We start from the raw sequence: 13,008 nt of genomic DNA, 5'->3' as shown, positions 1-13,008 counted from the left end.
CTCACATTAGCTCACAATGTGTTTTTTAAATCCTGGCTGTCAAAATATTATCTGAATATGTCAAATGCTCCATATGGAAAAATAATACATGGCACATACAGTAATCTAGAAAATTTTGCTATCATCTCCAATGCTCTAGAATTTCCATTTAAAATAATGAAAATGCTTAGGTTTTAAATTTTTAACAAAGTAGCCAGTACGATTGAAAAAAAGGACATTATCAAACGCGACTGTTCTACATACACTTTCACCAGAAAGAATGGCGCTGATTTATCTTCACAACAAAGGGATTTATTTTGACAGGATGTCAAATGCTGCTGAGAGGAGTGCTGTGCATGCCATCAGGCAGTGGGATACTCAGGTGCCTCCAGCCCTCTCTTTACCTGGGTGAGCAGGGATGCTGGGCTCCTCACCTCGAAGAGCAGGGACTCCAGGAAGTTCAGCGTCCTGTGGATTCTCTTTGGGCACGGGATATCAAACACATGAAATGCAGCCACCAGCGCTGCCAGGGCCATGATGCAGTTGTCAAGCTGGGCTAGCTCTTCTCTTTCTATGTACAGCGCAAACTCGCATGAATTCACGTTGAAGGGATTTTTTACTTCCAACACTGGTGTCACTGCCTTTACCTAAATTTAAAAAAAGGACATTTCACATGATGCCACAGAATCGCTTTGGTGAACAGGTCGGAGAATTAGGTAAGCCTAGTAACACTGCTTTGAATTTAGCTAGTATTTCTATGAATATTTGCCTTCTACCCAAAAGGGAGGCTAATGTCATCCTTTTCCAGGAGCTAAGCTGAGCCACCAAAAGGCCAGGTGATGCGCCCAGGCAGCTGGTAGAAGGAAGGGAGACCAAGACTGCTGGTGCTCTGTCTCATACCTCCTCGTTCACTGCAGCAAACAGACTGGAATCATCTCCAAAGACATCTGGCAGGAGTAAACATGCAGCAGTCATTTTCATATCTGTCAAAGGCAAGGATTTCTACTAAATTACAACTGAAAACATTCTGGCACGGCAGTATCGTCCTGGAAAAGTAGATTGCAGCCTATGTAATAGTTAACAGCTCAGCAGTGGAACTGTTGTTCAGTCCATTTTGAAGAGCAGTTTGTACCACAGTGAAGGTTTAGGCACCTCAGCTGGCAACGTGCCTTAGTATTCAAATCATTCATGACACTCTGCTACATGATATTACGATTCAATTCCTCTCACAATAAGTAAGTAAGCTTTTGGGTTGCTTCTAGTGGAGTTTGCAAGCTGAGTAGTCCTCTTGCCCCCACCGCCCGTCCCCAAACTCCTCTCTCCCCAGTAAATGGGATGTCTCTGGGGAGTCCCATTGCCAGAGGACTCCACTTTGAAGGCTGTGGTACAAGGTGGTGCTGCAGGACCTCCTGGGACGTGGTACCTGCTGCCCCTCTGGTTCAGCTCTTACTGACTGTTATGTCTTTTTTGCAGGTCAGGCTTCTGGTGTCGTGTGTTTCACTGAACCTATCTTGTCTGGCATTTATTATCTGGGTGTCAGGTCGAGTTATTTGAGAGGAAAAACAGGAAAGTAAAGGCCTTGGGACTTTACTAAGGTATGAGTTAAAATCTTTGTGGGCATATTGTGTAAGAATAGGGGAAATTACTTACGATGTCCGTAGCTTTCTAAGGCCAAAGTTATGAGTAGAAAGTCCATAAAGGCTTTCTGAATTAGGTGGTTCATTGACATTTTTTAGTCCGTCATGAGCTATTGAGTACTTGTAGTTTTAAGTTTAAAGAAAGAAAAACCCAGTATTTTAACCTACTCTGCTTGCTTCTTTAAGAAATGGCCTGGTAATGAAGGGAGTGAAGCTGCTGCAGGAAACACATGCGTCCGTACTGTGTCACCTTTGATTTGACATCCTGGCACTATGCCTGTTTGGTGGAAAACAACAGTCTAAGGAGCATTTCTCACCGAGCTAAGCTCGGGTACAGGCATCAACAGCTGCAGTTTGGGAAGAATTAATGATTCTGAGTAACTGCTTTGAAGGTTTTCTCCCTGCAGAACCACACTCCCCAAACTTCCCAGACCGCAAGAAGTTGAGTGGCAGCAGGTGCTTGCTCCCTCGCAGCCAGCAAACCAAGACGTGGAGGTACGTGGACCTCTTTGCATGGCCGGGGTACCTGCTCACCAGAGGTACCAGTTGTGCATTTACTGCTCCAGTGTGTCCCTGCAGAGACGAGGTACTTGGAACACAGTTAGTGGTAACTACTTCTTTTATTTCCTGGGATGAAGACTTTAACTATAGAAACGGTTCCTCTCTTTCTGAAGGAAATTGTCTCTTTTTTTAATGGGGCTATTTCTTTTTCTAAACCAGAAAATGAGTTTTCTGCATGTATTTTTAGACAATAATAAACGTTCTTTTACATATCTAGAAATACATAATTCTGCTTATCTAGCAATACTTATTTTAAAGCAATTACTAACTTTATCAATGCAGTCTTTTATTCAATAGGAAAAAAAAGTTTCAATACCTGACATCGACTTAATTTTCCTAGTAATTTATTAGCTTTTATTCTTAATGCTTCCCCATCACTATATGTTTTTCAAGCAACTGTGACATTTTTCAAATGTTTTTGCAGTAAAATTGGAGCTGGTTTAGTTACATAAGTAAGAATAATTAGCTACAACAAAACTCAGATATTCAGAGCATAGAAGATTTGTACTGACATTTCAGAATGTCTTCCTCTGTGTGCCGCTTCAGATTTTCTTGCAGCATAATGTTGATTGGATTATTCCTCACCGCATACAAAGATAATATGTTTTCTGAATAAATCTCCAAAATCTCGACTGTTTTCTTATAAATGTCCATGTGTGTGAGAAGCTGAAACTCCCTAAAAAGCTAAAAGAGTAACAAATATTTGATATTATTGCAATCCTCAAAACCAAAACGGAAAACAAGATGATGTGCACACTTTGAAGACAGGATAAAACTAACTCAGTAAAATAAGATTATAAACAGGAGGTGATGGTTTCATTTCTTTTCAAAGCAGGGAAGAAATACATCAAGTAACACCAAAATACTTCAAATAACCCACTGGTGTTGTGTGTGGCGTGTTTAACACAGAACTGGTGAATCTTTCAAAGTGGGGTTACCAGCAAAAATATGAGTTAGATTAAAGAGAACATTGTTCATGGATACTTTACTGGAAACATCCAGTGAAATACATGCCTACGATTGTATCACATCTATAACACAGAATTCAATGTCATTATTAAAAATAACTCTGTTACCTGATAAGGGTATCTTAAGAAAGGAAATAGTCTAAGAATGTCTTTTAAAGGTGCTTTATCACTGATCATCTTCCTCCGTATTTCTATTGTCACATTCATTCTGTTATCCACTTCTTCCCAGTTCCTCTGAGTTTTCATATATTCTTGCTTAAGCCACTTAATATGTACATCCATTGCGCTGCCTTCAAGATGAACAGGTTCTTCCTATCGAGAAATGAAGGACAGAACTGTAACAAATCAGCTAACCTTTTTCTCTGATGTGCCTTGTGTGATCTGAGTGTGGTCAAGCTCTGCAGAAAGTACCTGTCGTGTGGTTTCAGTACCAGCTCTGTGAACTCACCCTCACGTTCTAACAGTTATATTAAGATCTGTTTTCATATAATACTATAGCTATCAGCCAAGTCTCCCAAGCTCAAATTAGGTATTTGAGGATATTCACAAAATTCCTATGCCTGTGTCTGGTTTGCTTCATTGTGGTTATTGGAAATTAGTAGGCAGTTCAAATAATAACTCAGTGTTTAGCAATATTAGCTCTGTATTACCAAGAGAAATAGTATTTTCTTCTTACTCATACAGGTCCTAAAGGCAGGACAACTACCTTTCATGTTTATGCCACTGAAGTATTTACCCTCAAGGAGACCAGCTGAACTAAGAAAACTCTTAAGAGAAAGCATTATTTGAGCAGTTTGACTGATTGTGTTTTCAAAAAGTTATTTTGTACTTGAAGATAGTTAACAATCTTCCTCAAAATTATTCTTATTATCCCTGCTGTAATTCCAAAGCCAGTAATTCCTACGAGGAGGAGTGGCTATCCAAAGCAGCGCATCAGCAGCAGTAGCCTGGGGCTGGTTAGTGTCTCTCAGAGGATGCAGTGAATTTGCTCGTGGAGACAAGGTGAGAGGACATACAGATGCGCTGTTTGTACAGCTGTCACTCTTGGGCTCCATTTACACTGGCTTTGCCCATACGTCTTGTCACCGGTGCAGCTGTGGGTCAGGGCCCGAGGAAGCTGAGACACTTCATCCTGTTCCCCAGAACATTTAAGACACAGAGCTGCGAAGTATACAACATCCAAAACTGCTTCGCAGTGCTCTGTATGTGCAATTACTTTCCAGTTTAATTAACATCCTCTTTTAAATTGTGCATGTGGTATTCAAGAATGGTTGCACAAGGTACACAATTAAAAAACTGTCTCCCTCCTAGTATATATCCCTGGATTCAATAGCCATTGGGATCACAGGAGAACATCAGCCCTGCATGCAGGACAGGTACCTCCCGTGACCCCTGCGGGTACTCACCTGGCCATTGCTAGGCTGCTCTGTTAGCACAGTCTGCACTCTTTCTAATACACAATTTTAGTCTTAATTACAACAGTAATGTTTGTTCGTGACCAGCTTGAGTATGCATTCCTGTCCTCTTCCTCGCTGCACAGGAGCAGAGGTGGTGGGTCAGTGATTTACCCTCCTCCATCTGGCTGAGAAAGGTGCTGGGAAAAAGTATAAAGCAAGGCTGAACGTGTAGTGGTACTTCCCCTGAGTTCTGTCAAGATTTCACTGAACTGGGGTTTGTGGACCCCCAAGGGTTAGGTCTTTATATTTAATAGCCTTCAGTAGATTTTTTCCTTCCATTATTTCTCCCAGTCACTTTTCCAACTCTGATAAAATCATACCTTCCACAACACCCTGTGTTATATTCGGCAGTTTAACTATGCACGGTCAGAAGAAACACATTCTTTGTTTGTTTTCTCCTGCTGCCTCTGCCTTCTAATTATCGTACTGGATTCAAAACCTCCTTGCCACTGTAGTTTTTATAGATATGTCATATTCGGTCCTCAGCCATCTCTCATCCTCAGCTATTTAATCATTCCATGATATGTCATATTCGGTCCTCAGCCATCTCCTTTCCAGCCGAGACCATCCTCAGCTGTTTAATCATTCCACATACAAAAGCTGATCTGTACTTTCAGTTATCCTTGTTATTGTCTTTGCCTTGTTTTTCATCTATCACTATTGAATTTTATCTGCTATTTTTTTGCCATCACTCAGTAGCATGGGGTGCTTCTGCAATTCTTCAGTCTTTGTCTTTAGGGCCCTTAGTAGCATCACCAAATGTGGTCAGCCAATTTCTCCTTTTTCCACATCATTTAGAAATATATTGAACTGCATAAACTAAGCATTAATAACCTTTTGCTCTGTAAAAACCAACTATTTCTGCCTGGCTTTCTTTGTCCTGACTTTTAACTGTTTATCCATGCAGGGACCTTCCTGCTTATCCCCTCAGATTATATCCTCTAAGAGCCTTTGAAAGGTGTGTGGTGAAATCTCTTCTGAAGTTAAAGTAAACTATATCAGCTGGATTTCCCATGTCCTCAGGGTTGTTGCATACTTCAAAGAACTAATGAATTTATGAAGAATTATTTCTGTTTACTGAAACTTGGTTGATTCCTTCCCAATGTATTTGTCTCTTGGGTCTGCATTACAGTTCTTGCCAATTTGACCAGTAAAGACAGCAGATTTCTTGGTCACTATGTTCCCTAGCTCTCTCCTGAATCTCTAGAAACCGGCATGAAATTAGCTACTTCCAATTTTCTAGTATCATGTTTCATGAGAGAAATTGCACAGCACAATTAGGAAATTACCTATTTTATCCTTGGACACATCTGAAAATTTTGCACAAATACTTGGTCCTGGGAATGTGTTACTGCTCATTTCAGTGTATTATTCTGTAACCTCTTTGCTGGCATGCCAATCTGAAATGGATGCCTTCACACTACCTATGAAGAAGAGTCCCAGCAACGTGATCGCCTGAACTCCTCTTCTGAGCATCCTTGCAAAGTCTATCTAGTTTTTGTGGTGAGGCTTTATATTCTGCAAGGCCTCCTGCACCTAGAGAGCGCACCCCGAGCACTCCTTCCCTTAGCAGCATCAGGCCTCCTGCTTCTCATCTGGTTGAAAAAACCTTTATAACCAGTACAGAAAAGGCAGAAAACCACAAAACCAATTCTGTGTGGATCTCTAGCGGATCGCTCACAGTCATCAGAATCCTGTTTTGCTGCCAGCATGTGATCTCTACAAGCTCCCTGCATCGGTGTTTGCTATTTTCTGGTCTCTAATTTATATTGGTTACTGACTGTGATTACCATTTTAGTATTCACACATCCCCAAGTGGGCTGTTCAGCTGTCCCTTGACCTGCCAACTTGCACTATATTGGATGGACTGGCTCTTGCTTCAGCGTTACCATCACACAAAACCAAGGGTTCGGTCATTCTTGTCAGTCTCAAGATGCTCGTGCTTTCTCACACATGCACACACACAAACTTGGACAGTTGATTGGGGTTTTTTTTTTAATTACATTTATGTTTTTTACTCTGGGCAAGAGCTAGTTTGAAGTCTCTGACTCTGAAAGCTCTGTTACTACTGGCTTCTCCTCTGGGTCTGCTTCCAAGCCTCCTGCCCACAGAGCAGGAGCTTCTTCAGCCCCCTGATGTGGAGCACAGCGGCCCTTTTCCAGAGGGGTCCTCACCTTCAGTGCCTTACCCACAGAGGCAGGAAAGCAAACCAAACTCAACTCCATGTGCTGTGACCACAGACAAATGACTGGGGTTGCTTAGAAACAAACACCAAGGAGAACAAGCTGTGACCTTTACTCCAGCTTGTCTCTATCCCCCTTGTCAAGGCAAACACCACCCCAGCTGATGGACTTTCCCTGTAGTCAGCTCTGTCCTTGAGAGCTAGGTTAGCTAATGACATTATTAATTAGTTAAATGAGACCATTTGACATTTTTGTAAGCATAAGTGGCAAGCTTCTGATTGAAAAATGGCAGTGGCATAAGGAAGAATTGCTGTCATACTTACCTACTAGGAAAAAAAAAAGTGATGGAAGGCCAAACTTCGTTGGGTAAATCACCCATTACATATGAGTAACACAAGCAGAAGTCAGTGTTAGAATTGGTTTTCTTGCATGTTCAACCTGCTTAGAGCAATCCCCACCTGTAATCTTTCTATCTTTTTAAGCTGCACTTCTGGGCTGAAGAAAGGTAATTATGAACTTTAAGCTTTTTAACATAGCTTATTTAAACTAGTAGTCTATGTAATATAGATACCCAGCCATAAAACACATCGTAAAACTTCAGTCAAGTAATAGAGCTCCAGAAACGTGCCAAATCTGTGGTAGCACTGTTTAGATACCAATTAATGACAGTTTTCTACTGGCCTTAGTAGCCATTGCCATTTCAGAGATTACTTCTTGTTTATTAAAGTGCAGTGGAAACATAACAAATTAAGTGTATGTACCTTGAGGATGGGCAAAGGTCACTATGATGTAAAACACTTGGGGTGTTGTGAAACAATGCTACATGCAGTGAAAGAGCAAGTGAATACTGAGTTCTTGGGTTGGCATTAGCAACCAAAGTTGCTATGATTTTGGGGGACTCCTTGACTATATACAGTGGGTTTAATACAGTGGCAGGCCTGTGCCTTTTATGTCTAATCACTCCATTTCATTTTGTCTCTGGACAGCTTCATTCCTACTGGGGAATACAAACAATATACTGTAGTATATAGTGCTATGTCAATATAGGTTAGCTGATAATTGGGAGGATAGATTTACTGCATCATTGCATATTTCTAATTCCAGCTGATTTAATGCAAGTGGTGCATATTTATCGGTCAAGAACAGAACAGAGCAATGGGACCTCACTGGTACATTCAGTCGAATGGCAGTGACTGTCCTTAGCAGAACCAGTGTGGAATTAGAGAATAGTGAATTTAGATATTTGTGGATGAGTAGCTGTTTTCAGTCAACCTAGCTGAAAAATCTAAAAAGCAAAAGCGTTCTGATTTATGTTGTTCGTTATTTCGAAGCATAGTTTCATTGAAGTAAAATCTGAAGGTTTTTGATGCCAAACTTTTCTGCTCTATCACTTATTAGATTCTCACATCAAAGAAGGTTTTGCTTTTATTAAAAAAATACAGAATACCATGCTTGCAGCAGAATGCGTTCAGTGTGTAACTTGCTTTATAACTCAATTTACATTATCTTAAGCCCTTCTTCCTATTTTGCAAATTTGCCTTTTTTCTAGTAAAGTGCAGTGAATGAATATTAACTCAGTCACACCTAAATGCAAGATTCACCTAAAATGCTTTCATTTTTTCTTTTTAGTTTTTAGTTTGTGAAGGTAAAAGTGGAAGGTAACTGAGTGGAAGTTGTTAAGTGGAAAGGTAACTGAGAGGTGGCTTTCTTCTGGGTGAAAGAAGTGCTCTCAGCGGGACACCATTTTGCAAAGCATTTTAAATTTTATTGGAGAATGATTCCAAGTGTGATTTAAAATATTTTATAGTTACTAACTTTAACATCGCTGGTATGAACAGGAAGAATCCGGGTTTGGAAAGCTGGTTACTGAACCGGTCTATCAGCCTATCATCACATGCTAATTTAGATCCTCTCCACTTCAACCATCAAAGCGAGGAAGCTAGTTACAGCACAACAATATTCCAGTAAAATTTTGACAACAAGATTAAAGCTCAGTTATTTCAATACTGCGGAAAAGCAATCCTATCTAGACCGAAGCCAGGATCTCCTGTCTCAATGTCTAAAGAAAAGAAGCCAAAGCTAACAGTTCAGCATATATGCAGGACAGAACTAAAAAATAGCCTTGTTAAATGAGGAATCCTTCATTCTTGAGGTTACCCAGCCTCCTCTGGCCAGATTTTCAATTGTGTCACCAGTAATATCCATTTCCCTTGCAGCAATAAGGAGAATGTTAATTGGTGATCGTTAATTATTTTTGTATATAGAATTTTGTCTTATTTAGCAATGTACATACTTAGTTTATAATGTAAAGAATTTAACTTCTTTTTAAGTAATAAAACTTTGATTTATTTTTAAAAAAAGTTCTGTGGAACAAACAAGAATTTACCTCAATGCCTTTAAAAACCAAGCTGCCTTTTTGTCACAAGCTTATGAGAAATACAGCAGAATAAGAGAAAAAAGTCAAAAGGATGCAGAAAGGAAGTTAAAGAGGTAAGCAGAGAATATCCAGTACTTGTATGTCACTGTAACCTAGACCTTGCCTGAGGGATAGTCTTGCCAAAGCTCTGAGCCCTTCTGTTGGATTCACAAGCAAAGAGTGGCAGCAACAGGGAGCCCATCCTGGGGTGCCCATGCCGGCAACCACCCTTAATTTCTTGGCATCTCAGATATCTGTGACCAAAGCCACTAGATCTAGGAGCCACACGGATTGTAGGGCTTTTTGCCCATGCTCCAGATGCCTTTGGACAGCGACCCCCAGTCGATAGTCACAGTTCTACTTGGAACCAAGTAGATTGTGTTAAGATACTCACATTAAAGCAAGAAAACATACTTACATCAAACAACTAGACTCCAAATCCCTCATGTCTCCCATCTCCTGAAGCAAGAGGATAGTTAGTCATATGGTCAGAGACAGGTTTTTAAATAAAGGCCTAATTCCTTAATGTCCTTTTGATGGATCTTGATTTTTCCCAAGATTCCCAAGACTGTGTTACCGTATTCTTGTAACAAGCCTCAGCTAGCAGTGCCACAGCCAAGGGAGTGAAGCTGTGACATCTGTTTGTGGGGAGGAAGGGAGCAAATCTTATGCATGACGTGTATCTCCAAGGTCTGAGCTTTCAGTTACTGCTGAAAGCCAGCATCATAAATCCTGAAAGTCATTAATGTCAACACCAAAGTAACATGACTGCCTAATCATGGAGTGTTGAAAGTTCCTCTGGTGAGGACAGCAGGCACCTCTTGCTCTTTACAAGGGTTTACACCAGTTCCTGAATAGTAAATGTAGCCTAGCAGTTGCTAATGACAAAGATCAAGATCTCTTCTTTGAAAAACGCCAACAGGACCTACTGACTCCTCAGTTTGAGAGAGCGAACGCAGATAGGACCAGTAGAGTTAAAGGGGTGGAAATGAGGACACTGTACTGCATGCTGTTGGTGTGTTCACTGCCAACCATGGATTCAGGTTCCTCACCTGGGATGCTTTGGGAATATTCCTTTGAGGGAATTCCTTTGGATAGCGACTGATCTGCTTGCTGGAATGGGTAGAAGCCATGTGATGGTAATGAGAACCATCTCCTGGAACAGCAGTGCCACATAGACAGGTTCAGTGGTGCCAGCACTGAATGGGAGCTCCTTTTACACCATACTTTGGGACTGGGTTGCTGATGAGTAGCAGTGCTGGTACAGCTGTCGCATTGCCTTTCATTTTTGCTGCTTTTGTCAGCTCCCAGCAGCAGCTAATAATATTTCCTTTGAAAAAAAAAACCATTTCAAATTTTCCTGGCTAGATGCCAATGCATACTCCAAGTCATGTTATTGCTTAGAGCGCTGATGCTGCTAACAATTCTTGATTGCTGAGTCTACCTGCACCAGGGTTAGCATCAATGCTCGAGGTATTTATGCAAGAAAGCCTGACGGTAGCAGTTTCAGTGTCTTCCGCCTAAACAAAGAATGTGATGCTTGCACACTCACACTGGGAGTATGGTGGGACCCTTGTTTGGGATAATCTTTCTCACCCTGACGAGTTACAGCTTTCCCAGGTAGTTAAGTGAGCATAATCTGAATTTTGTGCCTTGATTTTTGACTACTGAAAAGCAGGTCTTGCAATTTTGTCTGGAATACATACAGACACAAGGCATCATAACAGCACGGTGTACAGAATAGTTTTTAATACCGCTATTGTAAGGGACAGCCCTTTCTCTGTGATGCCTTTAAGGTTCATCATAATGACATTTAGTATGCTGAACACCGGGGCATTTTATAACAGGAGAAATGCTCAAAACAGATTATGACCATTAGAAAGTGAAGATTTGCTCAAAAAAACCCCACAAAACACCCCAGACTGGTTTGGAACAAGTCTGACTCTGAAAGGCAGGCGGTAAGGTGGGCACCGCTCAGGGCCCATCTTCTGCCCCAGAGGGTGGGAGAGAACTGAGAGGGCATCGCAACTCTGCCACTGCTCATGTCCAAACACTGAGCACAAAGATGAGTGAAACAGCAGGGCAGACTGCTTTCACACAAAATGAGCATGTAACCTACTGCAGACTACACTGACTTGTGCTCAAATGAGATGTTTAATTAAAGCAGGCTCTGCTTTAATTACACATAATTACCCTTTTGAGCCAGCCAGACACTTTCAGAGCTAGACTTACATACCAATGCTAACTGCAAACTTTCAAAGCCACATAAGTCAGTTTATTTCCGATCACAACTGCTTTCTGATTTGTAAGCTGCCAAACACACAGCGAAAGGAAAATGGGTGAAACCTGTTTTCCTCTACCAAGGGACAACCTGTATTTTGCACTTTATATTAACTCACAGAAAAATGGAGATACTGAATGACAAAAATAAGAAGGTGAAGCATAAGATGTATACCAGGAATTTGTGTTTAAAGCTTTTGCTTTGACTCTAAAAGTATGTTAAAATATTAGCTAAGCAACAACACACATTATGTACGCGTATCGAAGTTTTAGTGGAAAAATGATATTACAACAGTATAGCCATTGACTGATCATTCGTATATACATGCTTACATTCTGGCTGTGCAGACATTTGAGTGCTTGATTTGGAGACTTTTAATCTTAGAGGAAAAGGGGCTATCAATCACCCCTGCTTCCTCTGGGTACAGCATTCACAGTGCAGATGGTACCCAATGCTGTACCTGCCGATAGTGCCCCTCAACCACAAGACTGAGCCGAGAGAGTTTCTGCATCTCATGCACAACCTGTTCATCCTTTGAGAGTCTTACAGACCTCTGATTCATTTTTCCCCTTGCTGATGCCTTTGTTTTCCTCCTCATTCCTCCCTTTTTCTTCAGCCATCACCTCCCAAATCCTATTCTTTCTTCACGCCTTGAAACCTTGTTTCAAGCTTCTAACTCCTGTGGTGGCATAATCTCATTGACAAACATGATGTTAGTTATCACCTCAAAGAAAAACCTATCCCTAGAAAATGTAGAACTTGCCTAATTTACCTAGTGCGAAGTAAAAGAAACTCCGGCTCACAGAGTAGACATCGCTCACTCTTGATTCCTTCTTCTCATCAGAAAAGAGTTTCCACATCATGATGAGCATAAAGCCAAGAGGGTAAACTGTGAAGCACCCAAAAGCAGCAACTTTTCCATCACCATTTTTCTCCTCACAATTAGCCCTAAGACTCAAGCCCAGAGGCTCAAGCAGACTCCCAGCTTCACTCTCAGTACGACTTTGGCAAAAGGTTGTGCAGACTGAGGAAGGGTGAAGGCAAAAGACAGCACAGATCATCTGCTTCACCCCACTAAATGCACGGCTTCTTTCAACGATTGGCTCCCTCATGCTGGCTGGTTCGGGGACCATCTTCTACGTCTGCCCCGAACCAGGTACTTTGTGCAGGTTAAGCCTTCCAGGCCTCGTCATTAAGTCTGCTTCTAGGCACCCAAGGTGATCTTCATATGGATTTTGGCCGAACTCAGGAAGCCCATCACGCAGCTTTTCAACAACTCTTCTCCTGTTTAAAGCCAGAAGGCCGATCCATTGTCTTCGAGACAAGCTCTCTCTCTGAGCATCATTAGTTAAGGGGAAGCCTCAACTTTACGGCAAGAAATGTTCTCACCAGCTTCACCACTCTTGTACTGCATGATACCACCAAAGCAAGCACACATAGTGCCCAGCTTCTACCTGGGTGCCTCCTGGGCCAGAGGTCTTCTCTGATTTTCATCTGGTCCTCTCGGCAGAGGATTTGCACATTCA

At 41.5% G+C, this 13,008-nt stretch overlaps 1 protein-coding gene across 1 annotated transcript in view; it reads right to left on the bottom strand.

The window, feature by feature from the left end:
- Nucleotides 1-341: 341 nt before the first annotated feature.
- The window catches only part of SAMD3 (sterile alpha motif domain containing 3), a gene marked incomplete at its 5' end in the record, with an annotated part of 23,874 nt that continues 11,207 nt past the window's right edge, over nucleotides 342-13,008 (bottom strand). The window contains 4 exons of the mRNA XM_009707462.1: nucleotides 342-626; nucleotides 880-962; nucleotides 2,690-2,861; nucleotides 3,254-3,457. Of these exons, the coding sequence (XP_009705764.1) occupies nucleotides 342-626; nucleotides 880-962; nucleotides 2,690-2,861; nucleotides 3,254-3,457 (744 nt within the window). The remainder of the gene's footprint in view (nucleotides 627-879; nucleotides 963-2,689; nucleotides 2,862-3,253; nucleotides 3,458-13,008) is intronic.

Source organism: Cariama cristata, unplaced genomic scaffold, assembly GCF_000690535.1.
Source record: "Cariama cristata isolate BGI_N322 unplaced genomic scaffold, ASM69053v1 scaffold10479, whole genome shotgun sequence".
Lineage (NCBI taxonomy): Eukaryota > Metazoa > Chordata > Aves > Cariamiformes > Cariamidae > Cariama > Cariama cristata.
The sequence above is the reverse complement of the archived record's forward strand: the minus strand, read 5'-3'. Positions and strand labels throughout refer to the sequence as shown.